The sequence below is a fragment of the Nomascus leucogenys genome, chromosome 1a (genome assembly GCF_006542625.1).
Source record: "Nomascus leucogenys isolate Asia chromosome 1a, Asia_NLE_v1, whole genome shotgun sequence".
Taxonomy (NCBI): Eukaryota; Metazoa; Chordata; class Mammalia; order Primates; family Hylobatidae; genus Nomascus; species Nomascus leucogenys.
This window is the reverse complement of record NC_044381.1, coordinates 75,396,154-75,416,096: the sequence shown is the minus strand read 5'-3', so window position 1 is coordinate 75,416,096 and position 19,943 is coordinate 75,396,154. Positions and strand designations below refer to the sequence as shown.

The following is a 19,943-nucleotide window of genomic DNA, read 5'->3' as shown; positions in this document are numbered from 1 at the left end:
TTTTTTTGAGACAGAGTCTCACTCTGTCACCCTGGCTGGAGTGCAGTGGCACAATCTCAGCTCACTGCAACCTCCGCCTCCTGGGTTCAAGCAATTCTCCTGTCTCAGCCTCCCAAGTAGCTGGGACTACAGGCACACGCCACCACACCTGGCTAATTTTTGTATTTTTGGTAGAGACGGGGTTTCACCATGTTGGCCAGGCTGGTCTGGAACTCCTGACTTCAGGTGACCCACCCGCCTCGGCCTCCCCCAAAGTGCTGGGATTACAGGCATGAACCACTGCGCCCAGTCAGTTATAGAATTATTTTTTGATTGGGGGTGGTAATACACTATAAACTTAAAAATGCTACTTTACTTGTTTTTAAAATGTTTTGAGTTAATAGAAAAACAACAAAAGATCTAAAGATATATGTTTAGCATTTTAAAGAGTTATTAAGGAACCAGAAATCTGTAAGTAATAAGAAACATATTGAAATAATCTTCTAAGAATAAAAATATTTATTCAAGATTCTATTAAAGTATACAAAGAATGAATTTAGGATTTAAAACAAAGGAACATTTGATTTATTTATTTATTTTTTGAGACAGAGTCTTACTCTGTTGCCCAGGCTGGAGTTAAGTGGTGCAGTCTCGGCTCATTGCCACCTCTGCCTCCTGGGTTGAAGCGATTCTCCTGCCTCAGCCTCCCAAGTAGCTGGGATTATAGGCACGCACCACCGTGCCTGGCTAATTTTTGTATTTTTAGTAGAGACGGGGGTTTCACCATGTTGGCCAGACTGGTCTCTAACTCCTGATCTTGGGTGATCTGCCTGCCTCAGCCTCCCAAAGTGCTGGGATTACAGGTGTGAGCCACCCGCACCCAGCAGAAAGGAACATTTTAAACATGTTACTTAGTGTTAAGGCATGTTAGCTCAGCAATCTTTTTTTTTTTTTTGAGACACGGTCTCATTCTGTCACCCAGGCTGGAGTGCAGTGGCACAACCACGGCTCACTGCAGTCTTGACATCCTGGGCTCAAGCGATCCTCTCACCTCACCCTCTTGAGTAGCTGGGGCTACAGGTCTGTGCAACCATGCCCAGCTAATTCTTTGTACTGGTCTCAAACTCCTGAGCTCAAGTGATCCGCCCTCGGCCTCCCAAAGTCTTGGGATTACAGGCATGAGCCACCATGCCCAGTCACAGCCCAGCAATAGTAACAGCCTTGATCTTGATAGTCTACCTCTTAATAACATGTCTCATAAATAGTTTATTCCAGAAGTTGGAAATTGTAAAATTTAATATAAAATAAAAATTTTAAAGCTTATAAAATCAAAAATTCCATTTAGTTTGTTTTTACATACATAGTCTTATTCCAAAAGGATTTGAAGTAGTTGGCAGAGGAATGCGTACAGGAGTAAACGTGAACAGAAATAATCCTATAAAACAAAATACTGATGAATGCCGGGCGTGGTGGCTGACGCCTATAATCCCAGCACTTTGGGAGGCTGAGGCAGGCAGATCACCTGAGGTTGGGAGTTCAAGACTAGCCTGACCAACACGGAGAAACCCCATCTCTACTAAAAATACAAAATTTGCTGGGCGCGGTGGTGCACGCCTGTAATCCCAGCTACTCAGGAGGCTGAGGCAGGACAATCGCTTGAAACCAGGAGGCAGAGGTTGCGGTGAGCCGAGATTGCGCCATTGCGCTCCAGCCTGGGCAACAAGAGCAAAATTCCATCTCAAAAAAAAAAAAACCATCGAATGGACACTAATTTTTTTTAAAAGAAAAGCTCACATGCACAGTAGAATAAATCCAAGATTACACTTCTACCCTAAAGTTAGAAAAGGCAGGCTTTCTATGGTTAGGGGGAAAAAATCTACCAATACCTTTAAATAAAAAATGCTTTAACTAAAACAAGATTTTGCTAAAATCCTTCCAAGGCAGAAAAAACTATGAAAACCAGAAACCAAAGTTGGGGGGTGGGGTGTCATGTTTAAAATGAAGCAGCACTAAGCAACATTTCTCCAGCTTTCACCTTGCCCAGAGTCTTGTGGATGAATATCAAAAACAAATTAAAATCCACAGAGCAGCATTTTTCTTCCACTTGTTTAAAGGAAACTGTTATAAGCAGAACTGTCCAAAGGGCCATATCAAAGAAAATGGGTTCTAAAGTGAAACCTAAAACATTCCAGTAACCAAATACCTGAGAGAAGCTGTGAGGAAGTGCATGTGGAAGGCTGACACATTTCTGAGTTTCCATAGATTCTTGCAGCTTCTATGTTCAGTGAGAAAAAAATCCCCAGGCAATGGCCCCTACTAGAATTTTAAGGAATTCTAAATTGCTCTTCAGTAATTCTCAGCCTTGAGTGCCCATTAAAATTACCTGAAAAGGTCTTTTTTTTTTTTTAATACCAATGCCTGGACCCCATCCAAGATCAATTAAATTGAAATGCCTTGGTACAAGGCCCAGGCATTAGTATTTTTTAAAGCTCCCAGAGGTTCTAATGTGCTGCCAGTGCTGAGATCCACTTAGCAACCTACAAAAATGCTGAAAAAGTCAAGGATGACTTTAATTACTGTGTGTTTGAAATTCAGTTGTGACATAAAATGATTTTTCTGGGAGGTAAATTTTTTTCACTAGTGCTAGGCTGCCTTTCTTTTCATGTGCTTATACCCTCTACTATACAGTACTGAAATCCTTCAAGATAATAAGACCACCACCATTTATTGAGCACTTACATGGTATCAAGCACTATGCTGGGCACTACCCACCCCCATTCTCCACACACAATCACTAATGCCCATTATTCTGCAAAAATAAGTATTAAACCCATTAATCTGAAACAGCTGATAAGAAGGGGTTTCATTGGCCCCTATCACAGAGCAAGAAGTTATAGAAATTGGGATTAGAACCTACATGTATCTGATTACAAAGCAATGCTTTTTATTTTCCTTTAATTTTATGTATTTATGTTGCAAAAGGTAATAGAGTTACATGTTTCACAGGTTTATAAAGGTTTATATGGTATACATAAGGCATATAAAAATCTCACTGATAATTTTTTTCTATCACAACTGAAGTTCAAATACATAGTAACCACGATTATCCTTGATTCCTATCACTTAGCCTCTCCTATCACCCAGCCAATAATTCTCCCTGGAGACAAACTTAGCAGTTTCTTGTTTATATAATATATTTACAAGCAAATACATGTAAGAATATGTGACGTACCATACATTTGAATTCCTCCCCACCCCATTTTAAATAATTTCAACAACTGCATAGTTCACACACTATTTTGCACATGGCTTTTTTCACTTTAACAGTGCATCTCAGAGATTATTCCATATCAATAAACTTTTTAAATTCTTTTTTTGTAATACATAGTATTCCATTGTACTGATGTACCATCACTTTAAAACCAGTCTATTATTGATAGACATTTGATTTTTTCTATTTGCTGTTATAAAAATGTTAGAATAACCTTGAGTTACATAATTTTATAAATACATACAGATAATTACACCTATGGATTAAATGCCCAGATGTCAAAAGCCATGCCCTTTCACTACTCTATGCTATCTCAGGATTCTAAGAAACAACTCACAATCAGACTTATGATGACTTATTTTATTTAAAAACTTTAAATACCCAAATTATGCTTTTCATGTAAAAAATTGGAAATTTTTTTTCAGAATATGCTCAAAAACCGAACAGTCTGAGAGAGGGTTTTAAGCCAAGGTAAAATGACTTTAAAACCAGTGGCATAAACACTGTGCTGGCTGTCTCTTCCTGTTCAGAAGGTATCTGCCCCCGAAGACTCCATGTCCTCCTGCATTGTGCTGAGACTCACAGACTGAGAGCAATCCTCGAGGTTCACTGAGGGCAGCGTCACCAACATCTTGGCAGGGGGCATCTGTGAAGCGGAGAGTGGCACTGCTTTCCCACCTGCACAAAAGAGAAGCTCATTCAGCTCAACATGCATATCCTGAGTATTTACATGCTGTATACTTTGCGAAATAATATGAGGTGGGGGGGCGGGAGCGTGGATTCCAAATAAGGATTGCATATGAGGGAATCTCTTGTCCCAAGGTGCTCAGAACTTGTCAGAGAGGTAAAATACACCATCCTCCTTTCTACCCTCGCTCCTAATCAGTCAGAGACAACATTAGTACACAAGCTAAAAGTTGTGATACAGATGATAAATGCAAAGTAAGATCAAATGGGGTTAAGGGCCTAGTCTCTGAAATCCAGACTTCTTGCTGGCTGTGTGACTGTCAGCAAGTTACTTTACCACTCAAAAGTTCAGTTTCCCGTATGTTAAATGGGATAATAGTACCTACTTTGCACAATATAGTGAGGATAAAATATTGTCAGTGAAGAGCTCAACAACAGAGCTTAGCACTCAGTAAGTGGTCAAAAACTAAGCGCTCCCATTACCATTAAAAGATAGCCATTATTACTACTGTTACCATTACGTAAATAGCTAGCAGAGCAATAAAACACTATAATAGCCAGAAATTAAAGGTTTGTGGTTAGAGCAAGACCTTTTTTTTTTTTTTTAAGAGGTAAGATATAAGCCATGTAAAAGGCATTTGAAGTCAAAGGTTGCCAAGGCACTTTGCTCTTCCTCCTATTCCTAAAAAATGGACTCTTAAACTCAAGAGCATGTCATTAATAATGATTTACTGAGTGCCTAAGGGTGCTATGCTATTAGTCAACAGAAGTGATATAAAGTTAGCAATGTCAGAGGAAAAACATACTGCAGTGGTCATCCAAGTATTACTGACACTAACTTTGGAAAGCATTTTTCTCTGTAAAATAGACTTTTCTCTCTACTGTAAAGTAGACATTATCTCTACATTTAATGAAATATGAAAAAATATTCCCACTTCATGGATTGAGAGCAATATTATAATGTCTAATATGAAAGCTGGCTGGTGGCAGAGGGCAGGCAGTTTGGGATAAATAATTCATTAATATGTAAAAAATTCAAAGTTGACTACGTAAGTGTATGTATCTGCCTATACCCGAATTCACCCCTGTAAGTTTAAAGCACAATGCCTAAGAATATAAAGACTGTCAACCTGGTATTATTTAAAACAAACAAACAAAAATCCTCATTTAAAATTTCATGGAATTACCATAGACATAAGAATAATAAATATGTTAAAAATAAATTACCTTAAACAATCTTAAAGACATATTTCAGACAAGAGTCACAGTAATTTTTCTAAAATCCCTTTATGTTTTTCAAGTAGTTTCTACAGTAATAACATAGAATTTTTCATTAAATTTTTATAGGGGCCACAGTACAATTAAGACAGTTCTGGAGATTTTAATGACTCAATCACAGCTGTCCAAGAACAGAATACTTGTAAAAGGAAAATTCCTTTCATATAAGGAAATTTAACAAAGACTATTTTAAATACTGTATCACTCCTTTTTGTTACTATTTCTTTTTTTATAAAAAGAGAGAGGAAGATAAGATTTGGTATCATTACAGCAATATCACAAACTATAATACCATAGTATTTAAAAAGAAAACAAGTTTTATGTGAATTTAAATAGAATAAATATTTCAAATAGGAAAAGATTTTAGTCTTTTCAGTTTGTCAGGATGTAATAAAAATGCAATGAATAGATACTAAAAACTATATTTTTTAATCTTTTTTTTGAGACAGGGTCTTGCTCTGTCACCTAGGCTGGAGTGCAGTGGCACGATCATGGCTCACTGCAGCCTCAACCTCACAGGCTCAAGCGATCCTTCCACCTCAGCCTCCCAAGTAGTGAAGACCACAGGTATGTACCACCATGCCTGGCTAATTTTTAAAAATTTTTTGTAGAGGGAGGGTCTCCCTATGATGCTTGGGCTGGTCTCAAACTCCTTTGTCTCAGACTCCTTGGTCTCAAGTGATCCTCCTTCTTCAGCCTCCCAAAGTGCTGACGTTACAGATGTGAGCCACCATGCCTGGCCTTAAAAATGTGTATAGGACATAAGCATTAATAATATATAATATTTAAATATTCTTATATTTTACAAAGCCATGATGCAGAATACACAAAATAACTGAGGGAAGCAGCCAATATCAGAGCTCGCCTCATCAATAAAGTAAAAACTAACACTGCATATAACTTAAGTCCTAGAGCAAATTAATTTTCCACTCATATAAACAACTTAATGTTACCTTCTAATTATTCTTCAGAAAAACTCCATTCCTTGAGTTACACATCTGCCAAAAACAACAGTGATACCAAATACTCTTCTTTTCTCTGTTATTTAATTTCACAAAACCACTTTGTATATACCTTCGTTTTCTACTTTGTGCATAAAATTGCAGATTAAATTGCTCAATGTTGTAACAAGAGCTATAACATTTTAGGGTGGGGGGATCTCCTAGAAGTTTCCAAGTCTCAAGGAACATACTGAATTCAATCACTATAAGCATTTCTTGCAGTTATTGCCTTATATTTGTATAACAATTCAAATTTTGTAAATACATTTTCACCATCATATTATCTGATCCTAACAGTAATTCTCGGAAACAGACAAGGCAACTGAGGCCCAGAGACATTAAAGTAGGCTTCTCCAAAAGCATATATGCACTAACTAAACATCTATATGAATCTTCTGCATGTATGGAGCTAAGAGCATACGCAGATGAAGAAGACAGAGTCCTCATCCTCAAGAAGTTCATCACATGTATCAGGAGATAAACATGTATAGGAATACTTAAATGAGGTGGAAGGTAGCCATTGAGTTGGGACTGAAAAGATGGTGGGAAGGCAATGAAGGAAAAGGGAATAACAAAATAAAGTCAAGATAAAGTTAATGTGTTAAGGGAACTCTGAGTATTCTGATATCAAATATTGTTTGGATAGGAGGAATGGTGAGATAAGGCTATAAAGCAAGGCCAGGGCCAAGTCCTGTAAAAGCAGTAAGGAGTCACAAAAAATTTTGACCACAGGAACAATTTGAGCAAATGTATGGTCTAATATCCGGCATCTATAAGGAACTTAAAACAAATTTATACGAGAAAAACAACCCCAAAGGACATGAACACTTTTCAAAAGAAGACATACATGAGGCCAGCAAGTATATGAATAAAAGCTCAATATCACTGCTCATTAGAGAAATGCAAATCAAAACCACAATGAGATACCATCTCACACCAGTCAGAATGGCTATTATTACAAGGTCAAAAAATAACAGATGCTGGTGAGGTTGCAGAGAAAAGGGAACACTTATTCACTTGGTAGGAGGGTAAATTAGTTCAACCATTATGGAAAGTAATATGATGACTCCTCAAAGAGCTAAAAGCAGAACTACCATTCGACCCAGCAATTCCATTACTGGGTTTATACCCAGAGGAATATAAATCAGTCTACCATAAAGACACATATACACAAATGTTCACTGCAGCACTATTCACAACAAGAAAGGTATGGAATCAACCTAAATGCCCATGAATGACAAATTGGATAAAGAAACTGTGGTACATGTATACCACGGAATACCATGACCATGCAGCCATAAAAAAGAACAAGATCAAGGTCTTTTGCAGGAACATGGATGAAACTGGAAGCTATCATCCTTAGCAAACTAATGCAGGAACAGAAAACCAAATACTCCATGTTCTCACTTATAAGTGGGAGCTAAATGATGAGAACTCATGAACACAAAGAAGGAAACAACAAACACTGGGATCTACTTGAGGTTGGAGGGTGAGAAGAAGAAGAGGAGCAGAAAAAATAACTATTGGGTACTATGCTTAATACCTGGGTGATGAAATAATCTGTATGACAAACCCCCATGGCCCGAGTTTACCTATACAGGAAACCTTCTTCACATGTACCCCCAAACCTAAAATAAAAGTTAAAAAAAAAAGGTAAAAATCATCCTAATAGCTGTGTGGAAAATAGAGAGAGAGGAGAGGGATCTATAAATATAGTCCATGGAAGAACTAATGATCCTTGGCAGTGGAAATAGGGTCAAGATATTTTGGATGGGGACTTAGTACTTATAAAGAACCAAGTTTCACTCTGAAATGACAGATTTGGTTGACTGACTAGGCAGTAATAAGAACACCAACAAACTTGGGAGCGGTGATGAAGTTTTAAGCACAAGTCTCTTCATGATAGGTCGAGTAGGGTCCAAATCAGGTCACTTAGGAATGGCCCCACCCAGACTGCTGGTGTGAGGATTCTGTATGAGGAGTAAAAGGCAGAGGGGATAAGAGAATGGATTCTGGAACAGGGCGGAGCTGAGCTCATCCATCCATCCAACAGATATCAACTGTGCACCTACTATGTGCCTGGCACTGTTCTGGACTGGAGAATACAGCAGTGAAGAAAACAAAGGGTCCAACCTCACTGGCCGCACATTCTGTTGGGTTTAGGGGATGAATGACAGGTAAGGAAATAAACTTCTAATATAACAGGAAGTGCTAAGTACTATAAAGAAAAATACGTAAAAGGTAAGAGGGATAGAAAATAATCAGAGACTGAAAAAGTTACGTAACTTCTCTGAACCCCAGTTTTCTCAACTATAAAAAAAATATGAGTACCGGCTTCAGAGGTGTTTTTTTTTTTTGAGATGGAGTTTCGCTTTGTCACCCAGGCTGGAGTGCAGTGGCACGATCTTGGCTCACAGCAAGCTCCGCCTCCTGGGTTCACGCCATTCTCCTGCATTCACGCCATTCTCCTGCCTCAGCCTCCCAAGTAGCTGGGAGGGACTAAAGGCGCCCGCCACCACTCCCGGCTAATTTTTGTATTTTTAGTAGAGACGGGGTTTCACCATGGTCTCAATCTCCTGATTTTGTGATCCGCCGGCCTTGGCCTCCCAAAGTGCTAGGATTACAGGTGTGAGCCACCACGCCCAGCTGACTTCAGAGGTTTTTATGAGGATTCAGCGAGATAATACATACAAAGTGTTTTGTATAGTGCTGGAACATAGAAGGCACACAAACATATCAGCTCTTACTTTTATGTAATTGGAAAGCCACTATCAAAGAGGCAATGAGGCTCAGGGTGGGCTGCAAAAGGTACTCTGCTTTAGAAGGAGGAATAAGAATGTTTCACTGAAATACGATTAAAAAAAGAGGGAGTGGGGAAAGAGAGTACACTCTGGAAGGCCTCCAAATAGTTATGCTAGTTTAAACTCTAGTTAACTGTGTTTTAATCAAGAAGTTATAGCAATAAAATGTACCATCTTATCTAAAGGTATTTGTTAATGTACATTTTTGGAATTTTTTTTTTTTTTTTTTTTTTGAGATGGAGTATCACTCTGTCACCCAGGCTGGAGTGCAATGGCATGATCTTGGCTCAATGCAACCTCCGCCTCCCGGGATCAAGCGATTCTCCTGCCTCAGCCTCCTGAGTAGCTTGGATTACTGGCGTGCGCCACCGTACCTGGCTAATTATTGTATTTTTAGTAGAGACGGGGTTTCACCATGTTGGTCAGGCTGATGTCAAACTCCTGACCCCGTGATCCGCCCACCTCGGCCTCTCAAAGTGCTGGGATTACAGGTGTGAGCCACTGCGCCCGGCTGAAAACTTTTTATTTATTCATTTACACGAGCTAAATCACGGTTTTAGAACTTTGTAAGAGAGCTCTTTAGACTGGGAACATTAAAAAAAGCATCACTTAGATTACTGTGAACAGGCGAAGCATTCATAAAAAAATTAATTTTTTTAAAGAAAAGACATAACATTTTAATAAATCACCATGAAAGCAAATATAAATCTTCTACCTCTATTAAATATAGTTTGATGCTTTTAAAGTTTGACTTCTTAAATTTGCACAGTCAAGTCATTACTCTATGATGTAATTGTTTCAACAGCTGTTTTCAGGTCTATAAAAAAGACTATTCCTTGATTCATGGGTTTGCAGTGTGTCATTTAACCTGGCATGCATTTAAGCGGGGCATGCCATGGAGTCAGAATTAGAAGCTTCCTGAGACATAATTTAATACACGTTTTTGACATTTGAAATTCCAATTTTTTTGCTTTAAAAATATTTAAAATTCATCAAGAAATTTTATGTTTTCTGTTTTTGGATGTCAGATTTATAAAACTAAGAAAAATTATAATTTATTCTGAGTAATAAGTTATGTAATGAATGGTAGGATTCAATTCTCTGGTTTTTCCAGTGATAGTGGTGAAATATTAGTTCCTCTCCTGTTAATTGTGGCTGTCTTATTCTGATTGCAGCACTTACCAGACTGTACTGTAATTATTTATGTATCTGTCATTTCTACCAGACAATGCATTCCTTAAGAGAATGGACAGTCTTTGGAACTGACAGTCTTTGTGTTCTGAGTGACTAGTATAGCAGGTACACAGTAAGTATGTGTGAACTTATCACCTTGTATTATTGTTACTAACTTGTAAGTCTGTTGTTTCCATTAAAGATGTGCTCCACTAGGACAGTGACTGTGTCTTATTTACCTCTGCATTCTACAAAGCCTCAGCATGATGCTGGCCAAACAGTGGACCTTGAAATGACTGCTGAACCAAATTGATTTGTTTCTACCTAAAGAGTCTGTGGTTTCTCTTTGCTAACAGCTTGCTTAGATTCACGCTGACCAGATCTTGTCTTTAAAATCAGCCCTGAGTTCCAGCAATGCAGTTGCTTCCCAGCTGTCTGTGAAAATGTTACAGTATTTAAGCTGTGTTTTACTGAGTTCTTGAAGCATTTTTCCTGTCCACCCTGGGCTCATCCACTTTTGCTCCAATTCTTGTGTAAGCAGCTGCTAAACTATCCTGCTGCATTCAATTCTCCTCACATACTTAACCCAGTCCTACAGATTTGCAACATCATAGCCACAGTGTTTGAGAATAAATGAAAGTCTTGATGAAGAAGGTGCCTCATCATTTGATGTTAAGTATATTATGCAATATTTTATTTACTTTTGCTTTCCAAAATTAGTCACTATTAAACATTTCTTTCCTTACTCATGTTTTAGAAAGGGTAACTTAAAATGTTACAATGATCTTATCCCAAAATATCTTTTAGGCATATGAATCCTATTACTTTTTTTATTTTTCAAATGAGTTGACAAATGCTTATTTTAAAATTTATAATTTAAGGTAAAAACAAAGCAGTTCTTATAGGAAGAATAAATGTTCCGACACCTGTAAAAACAACTCCAATTCTTTTTCCTCTAAAAAGCAATCGTTAATGTGAAAGATCTGTTTCTTCTTATGCCAGGTTCCAGCTGCTTCACTTTGTTTAAAATGACTTCAAAGTTTAAACACCGTCCTGTCCCAACAAATAACCTCCCCCAGATGGAATTATCTCGAGTCCTATCCTTAGTGCTCTGAATACCACACCTGCAGCCTTTTAATTCATCATTTTATAAACTTTCCAAAGCAAAACGATAGGTTTTCTTTCCTGTTCCCTAACTTACGCCTTTTGGAGAGCTGAGTTTATAACCTGGGGTGAATTTACAGATATTACAGAAGAATTAAAAATTGCTATTAGTATTTCTACTGTGTTGATTATTATGAATCATAAGGAAATGAAAAAATCTGAACAACTCCAAGTTCAAGAACTTTTAAAGTAAAAATCTTACCTGAAAATACACATGTGAGGTACGGATTAAGCTCAATTTGTGTCCAATCCATATCACCTGGTGAAACTACATAAAAATTTATTTTTTCAGAAGAAAATCAGTTAAGCATAGAAATAATCAAGATTCATTCCTATTCACTAAAAGAACACAAACCAAATGCACTCCCACCATTACTCTCATAAAACCAGGTAAACAGAAGTTTGATCTAGTGGCCTTAATGTAAAGAAGGAAGTTGAACAGCTGAATTTTAATGACTATCAATAGAAAATACTTTAACGGATTATTATCTTTATGCATCACAGATGAGAGGGGGGGAAGCAAAGGGTCATGAGAAAATCTGAAGTTTGTATTGATGGGCCATTTCTTCCAAGGTAAAAAGTTTTCACAGATTCTCTTACCTAAGAATTTAATAATTACAAAAAGAGGTTTAGAATCTCCCTTCTTCCTAGGCCAGCCTGGAGCATATTACTCAATACAATCCGTAAGAAACAACCTGTAAAGCTGGCAGGGAGCACAGAAGAGCAATACACTATTATAGCAAAGCAAATTTTTAGTACTGAAATAAAATAGGCTGAGGAAAAATCTTTTTTTATGGCCAGAGAATCGGAAAGTTAACTGAGAGAAACCTATAGCACATATAGGTCTCAGGCCAACAAGATACCCTGGATACTAAGGGCATGGCTCCGTTATGATGCTGTTAATCTGTGCTGTGAAGTACAGTCAATTAACAACCTTCTATAACTTATTTCAAACAAATTCTTGGGGTAGGGTGATATGAAAAAAATTATAATGTTGTATAATCAGTATTTCTTTTCTAATTTTCTTTAAGATAAAAATTAGTTATCTCTTAAGCTTCATTTATTTCACAAAAATTTCAGGTAGTACATGTACACAATGGAGTGTTATTCAGCCATAAAAAAGGATGCGATCCTGTCTTATGCAACAATATGGATAGAACTGGAGGTCATTATGTTAAGTGAAATAAGCCAGACACAGAAAGACAAACTTTGAAAGTTCTCATTTATTTGTGGAACTAAAAAATAAAAACAGGCCGGGTGAGGTGGCTCATGCCTGTAATCCAAGCACTTTGGGAGTTTGAGACAGGTGGATCACTTGAGCTTAGGAGTTCAAGACCAGCCTGGGCAACATGGCTAGACCTAGTCTCTACAAAAAATACAAAAAGTAGCCAGGTGGGGTGGCTCACGCCTGTAGACCCAGCTACTTGGGAGGCTCAGGTGGGAGGACGGCTTGAGTCCAGGAGGCAGAGGTTGCATGAGCCAAGATGGTGCTACTGCACACCAGCCTGGATGACAGAGCCAGGCTGGAAAAAGAAAAAACAACTGAACTCATGGAGATAGGCAGTAGAAGGATGGTTACCACAGGATGGGAATGGTAGTGAGAGTGGAAGGGAAGTGGGAATGGTTAATGGGTTAAAACAAAAAATAGAAAGAATGAATTAGGCCCAGTAATTTGCTAGCACAACAGGGTGGCTATAGTAAAAAATAATTTAATTGCACATTTTAAAATAACTGAGTATAACTGGATTGTTTGTAACACAAAGGAGATGCATACTCCATTTACCCTGATGTGATTATTACACACTGCATGCCTGTATCAAAATATCTCATGTAACCCATAAATACATATACCTACTGTGTACTCACAAAAATTAAAAATTAAAAAAAATTTACACAAAATTAAAAAAATTTTTGGGTGGATTTTTAGAAGAAGATATTTAAATGAGCAAGTTTATAAGCATTCCATATTTCATTATGCTGGGCAATACATTCTCACTGGAGATAAACATTCATGTTAAACTATTATTGTTATACTGTAGAAAATTTAATGTTTTATCAGGACAAGAGTGTGGACAAATACAAGTTACATATATTTGATATCCACAAATAGACCAAAATTGAACATACAACTGTGATATAGGTTTTGTTTGTTTTTTAAAGAAACGGGGTCTCATTCTGTCACCCAGGCTGGAGTGCAGTGGTACAATCATAGCTCACTGCAGCCTCGACCTTCTGGGCTTAAGGGATCCTGCCATCCTGCCACCTCAGCCTTCCTAGTAGCTAGAACTACAGGTGTCTGTCACCAAGCCCAGCTCAACTGTGATACAATTTTTAAAAATCTTTAAATGTATTAAAAGTGCTTACTATGGGCCGGGCACGGTGGCTCATGCCTGTAATTCCAGCACTTTGGGAGGCCAAGGTGGGTGGATCAGGAGGTCAGGAGATCAAGACCATCCTGGCTAATACGGTGAAACCCCGTCTCTCTAAATATACAAAAAATTAGCCGGGCGTGGTGGCAGGCACCTGTAGTCCCAGCTACTCGGGAGGCTGAGGCAGGAGAATGGCGTGAACCCGGGAGGCTGAGCTTGCAGTGAGCCAAGATCGCGCCACTGCACTCCAGCGTGGGCGATAGAGTGAGACTCCGTCTCAAAAAAAAAAAAGTGCTTACTATGATGTTAACGTTTAAATGCTATCTGTGTTCACTTCTCGCTCTGTTTCTAAATTTCCAAGAGTTAGAGAGGGACAGAAATTATTACTGCTTGGTCCCTCCAGTTTAATAGAGCTCCCTTTCAAATTCTACAAAGAACATAGAGTATAAACATGAAAACAAAGGTATCAATACCACCTCAGAGATCCCTTCCATTGAAGAACCACTTATTTATAGCAAGTAATGAGAATATTACCTCCCTAATTAAGTTGATCAAGGATCTTAGCAGAGTATGCCACATAAAGGAAGGGTACATAAATGGTAACTATGACATATTGTTGTTGCTGTTATTGTAAACATAAAACTCTCCTCAGTCAAAATTGGGGGAGGATCTTGACTTCTGCAGTGATACCTCTTAACAGTTAAAAAAAACAAGCCACTATCACAATATCAGAGTTGACCACTTTTATTCTTATAACAAGTAGTGGCTTCATAATTCTCACTTGTTGATTTATGGGGTTTACTGGAAGGGTGAGCATTGTGCTCTGCAGTTGATGATTAGAACAGCAAACATGGCCTACAACTAGGTCAACGCAACTTGAAAACTGCTTCTCAAGTTTGTTGGTTCTTACAATTCTTTATCCTGCTGATCAAAACTGAAAAAAAACCATAATACTGGTATTGAAGTCAAAAGATGAGAAGGAAAATTTTGGAATTATTTGATCTATAAATTTCTATTAACATTTCTATGGAAATTTTGAATGAGCAATGTTGACTAGAAATTGAGTTATATATTAACTATAAATATAATTTATATTTTTATCTTTACTACAAAAAGCTGACTTGTTAGCTTTTACTTAAATGTTTGAAGATACTACAAAATAAAGAAAAAGTGAGCTTAGATTTGGAAATAGAATTCCAGCCTGGAAAAGCAAGGATACTGGCTGAAAAAGCTTTAATTGAAGGCACACAGGGAGTACTGGGATTGCACTACTTGTACACACTGTGCCTTTTCCAAATATCCCCCTTATTTCAATATTTTAGCTTTTCATTTCAAATAATCATTCAAAATATTGTTGCTATCTCTGGTGCCAATTGAAAGTAAACCATGTTATAGTTAGTGTACACGCTTTTCAAAAATTGGTATTTTCAAGGAATACTACACAGCCATGAAAAAGAATGAAATCATGTCCTTTCCAGCAACATAGATGGAGCTCGTAGGCCACTAACCTAAGTGAACTAACTCAGAAGCAGAAAATTCATTACCACATATTCTCACTTGTAAGTGGGAGCTAAACAATGAAAACACACGGACATACAGATGGAAATAATAGACGATGAAAACTCTAAAAGCCGGGGAAGCGGGGACAGGGTTGAAAAATAACCTATCAAGTACAATGTTAACTATTTGGGTAATGGGTACATTAGAAGCCCAATTCCCACAATTAAGCAATATACCAATATATCCATGCAATAAACATGCACATGTACCTCCGAATCTAAAATAAAATGACATTTATAAAAATTGGTATTTTTAAAAAATTGAAATTTGGGCTTTATAATAGTTATACTCTTATATTTAAAAAAATTTATTTTGGGCTTGAAAGCTTACCTTCTGATTCTTCAATGCTATTTTCAGTAAGAGTCACTGGTATAGCAATATTTACATCTGTAAATCTTTATAGTAGTATTTTAAATAAATTCTTTATGGATTATCTAAGAAAACAGCATAAAACTATAAGACTGTTAACTGCGAAATAAGGATATAAAGATGAAGCCCCCCAAAATGTGAATTTTTTAACCCACAAAACAACATAAATTTTTAAAGGAATGATGTACAGAATTTAAAACAAAACTCAATAAGGAGACATCTAAAATTAGTAACAGGATAGCTACATTTTTATACTAATTTGAGTTCACTAAAAAAAAAATCCAATAAATTATTAGGGTACTTAAAAATATATAAAAAGAAGTTAGTACTTGTTAAATAACCTGGCCAGATCCTCCATATTAAGTTACTCATTGGCTCTAATAGGTATACCAACTCTCTTAAATAATAGCATTTTCAGAAACAGGATCCTGGCGGCATAAAAGTATATATCCCACTGCCAAGAAGTTGATAGTTAATTCAGAAAATAGATGACCCACCTATCCTGAATGCAAATCACAATTAACTTGAGTAATGTACATTCAATTATTAAAGCTTATTAAAAAGCATTTAAGTACTTGACTGTATTCCTGTTGGTGTTATGACAGAGAGAGTGCCTGCCTTTTAGGGGCAAGAATGTCTAGACGGACATTCCAGCATTAAAATTTGGTTGAGAACTGAGAGACTCTATGTTTTAATAGACAACTTTATCTACAACTCACTTCCTGTTAGTTGAACAGCCTGTGAAACAGCTACTAAAACAAATTCCTCTCAGATCATTCTTTATAAAAGCATGCCATAATAGTTTAAAAACTAAAAGAATCTTAAAAACTACAATAGGTTTGCCTGGTGGAAGAAGCCATACATACCGTATGATTTCATTTATGTGAAGTGCAAACAAGGAAACTAATCTAGGTTGTTAGAAGTCAGAACAGTGGCTTTATGCTTGTGGGAGTAGAGACTGTGGCTGAAAGGGAGCATGAGGGCCTTTGGGGGTCTGGCAGTGTTCAATTTCTTGAGCTGGATACTGCTAGCACAAATGTACTGTATTTGTGAAAATTCTTTGAGCTGTATACTTACGATATGTGTACTTTTCTGAATATATATTATTCTTCCATCAAAAAGTTAAAATGGAAAAAACCAATAGGGTAGTTTCAGCAATTAAAAGATGATACCTTTGTAGTTTTAAACTTTTTTCCAATGATAAAATTAAGCCAAATTACTGACATTACCAGGTAACATTTAATATCAAATAAATAGTTACACTAAGTCATAGGCCGTACTGCTGACTACAAAGGTGAATTCCTTTCTATTTTTTTTCCTGAAACCTTGGAATACCAGTGCACTGAAATTATTCAGAAGCAGAAGGTGAGATTTTGTTGTTGCTGTAGTTTAACTCTCACAGGGCTTATTATCTAGGATACTTCATGCTTTACGACAATCAGCCACTTGATTTAATTGAAAAGCACAAACTATAATCCAGTTTTAACTAATCTTCAGCATTTAAAAAATCTTAATACATTGTAAATTCACATTTAATTCCTTTCTCTGGTACAAAAGAAGTTTGCTGTTTCAGTTTATGCCTATTAAGCAATAATATCATAACTACACTTAAACTCAACCATATCTTTGTCAATAATAACACCCATAATTCTAATACACCTATATTATACCAGGCCACAGACTGTTAGAGAAGGTCACTATTATAACATTCTTATAAATGACATTTGTTAATTACCAAAGCGGATGGCAAAGTAACTCCCTAATATTTACTAAGCAGTTTGAAGCTAAGTGCCTCTATATCTATACACAGAAAATCTATTTTCTGAGATGGAAACCCTTCCTAAATATGAAGACTTCTCTCAAATTATGGCTTGTGGTTATCACTAAAAATATACTGTATTATCTGTGTAGCCTTGACAGTGGGTTTTGACATCTCTAGCCATTCCTAACTAAATATGGAAACAAAAATTAAATGTGACATAGTGACCAGTTCACTTCCCTAAGGCCAGACCTGGTAACTTTTGAAAGAGTGAAAGAATGAAAAATGAGCTTTCAAATACAGGAAGCCACTAGAAAATAAGAACACCACCATTCCACATCCTAAAATAAGAGCTTTAAAGATTTTCTGTTGAATAGCAAGTTTCGGGGCAACGGGGAGAGAGGGAGAGGGTGGGTTTCTGCTCACTGTACACACGACACCAGTGGGAATAAGGGCCAGTCCAAGTTCTATGTTACCATTACTCTGGGTAATAGTTCCAAGCTGTGAGACACAGCTGTATAGGCCCTGCCAGCAAGGCCATCGCAGCAGTGCTTTGATAGCGTGGGGCCCCGAAGTGTCAGGATATAGAGAAGGCAGCAGTTGTTGGCTGTGAAAACAGTCTGATATAAACCAGATGGGAACTTACTAGATGGGCAACACAAAGGAAAACAATTGGCTCATTCAACAAAGTCAGGCCCCTGCTCCAGAGAATTCACAGAAGACAATAACAGTCACCCAGAGTTGATGCAAACAAGAAACAGCCATGTGGTTACAGTTTAAAGAACTGTTTTTCCTTAGACTAAACAAAGTTTTGATTTCTAATTCTTGTACTCATTAATTGAAGTCTGGTGTACAGGTCTTTTTGCCAAAGATAAATATTTCATTTCTTTTGTGACACCAATAGAAACTAATTTTGTGCTGCTTCCTCTAAAGTGCTATGAACATAAGCTAAGCTATTTCAGGAAACTGGCAAATTTAGAAAATGATTGATCATGCTGACACAGTAATTAGAAAATATCCAACATATTATTTCCAGGACTTCCTAAGTCCTACTTTGTGTAATGTAGGCAGAATGACACAAAAGGCAATAATCGCAAGGCTCTCAGAACTATATTTCTACATAAATTGTTTTTTCTGACTTCATTAGGTGGTACAGTATTACTGCAATTATATTCCCAAGAAAAAAGTGCTCCTGTTTTCCATAGCCTCTGTGAGGCTTATCACAAAAAAAGGTTCCCGACCATTCTGAGCTGACAAGTGTAACAAAGACTAACAATTAGATTTTAAGATACATTTTAGCAATAACATTTTACTGAAAGATTTTTGTGGGTATATATTCCATAACGAGTAATTTGTTTTACCATTTTAACAGAGAGCAAATAGCATTCGAGCTTAAAATAATTCACAAGTAATTGCATTTCTTCTTACTAGAAACCCAAGAGTAATTTTGACTTCTGTATTTACTCCAATTAAAAAATATACCCAAGAAAGTCTTCAATTTGGAATCACCATTTTTAGGTCAAGGATAAGGAGCCCATCAGGGACACTCTGAAAATAATGAGGTGTATTACACAGCATTTGTCATGCACATATTTAAAAATATTTTGTAATTATATAAAAGAGTGATCCTGTTTTATTTTGCTTTTATAATAATAATAAAAAAATAGATTTCTTAAAAGACATCTTTTCTGAAAATGATGGAGTTGGTTTCATTTCATTTTCATCTGTGGAACTATAAAAATTACTATGGTATATGAGATACAAGACTTGGGTTTCCCAGTCTGCACGTGCAGGATTGCCCAGATTATACCCATTGGCTACTCCCGTCCTAAAAGCTGAGGCTGAACACAAATACCCTTTCCTGTTCCATTAAATCTTTCATCCTATGCAAGGTAATTCTGAAGTAATCCAGAGAAACAGAAGTGAAGTAACAATTTGGTATGTAGTTTGATGCCGTCTTATCAGCCATAGGTATTTACCTCCTCTTGTCTGCTGCATACACATACATGTTCAGGCATACTTTTTTTTTTTTAATTACACATTAAGTTCTGGGATACATATGCAGAACGTGCAGGTTTGTTACATAGGTATACATATGCCATGGTGGTTTGCTGCACCCATCAACCCGTCATCTACATTAGGTATTTCTCCTAATGCTATCCCTCCCCTATCCCCCACCCCAACAGGCCCCGGTGTGTGATGTTCCCCTCCCTGTGGCCAAGTGTTCTCATTGTTCAACTCCCACTTAAGAGTGAGAACATGAGGTGTTTGATTTCCTGTTGCTGTGTTAGTTTGCGGAGAATGATGGTTTCTAGCTTCATCCATGTCCCTGCAAAGGACATGAACTAGTCATAACACGCATGGCTGCATATTATTCCATGGTGTGTATGTACCACATTTTCTTTATCCAGTCAATCACTGATGGGCATTTGGGTTGGTTCCAAGTCTTTACTATTGTGAATAGTGCTGCAATAAACATATGTGTGCATGTGCCTTTATAGCAGAATGATTTATAATCCTTTGGGTATACAC

At 37.1% G+C, this 19,943-nt stretch overlaps 1 protein-coding gene across 4 annotated transcripts in view; it reads right to left on the bottom strand.

Annotated features, from left to right (window-relative positions):
• Nucleotides 1–3,592: 3,592 nt before the first annotated feature.
• The window catches only part of KIAA0586 (KIAA0586 ortholog), a 122,194-nt gene continuing 105,843 nt past the window's right edge, over nt 3,593–19,943 (bottom strand). For 2 of the 4 annotated variants that reach the window (XM_030811311.1, XM_030811326.1), the window contains 2 exons: nt 11,557–11,622; nt 3,593–3,928 (listed from right to left, as the gene is read on the bottom strand). In XM_030811311.1, coding sequence (XP_030667171.1) covers nt 3,777–3,928; nt 11,557–11,622 — 218 coding nt within the window. In that variant the 3' untranslated portion in view covers nt 3,593–3,776. Of the gene's footprint in view, nt 3,929–7,759; nt 7,845–11,556; nt 11,623–19,943 lie in introns of all 4 variants that reach the window. The other 2 variants (XM_030811348.1, XM_030811318.1) reach the window with 2 other exon arrangements.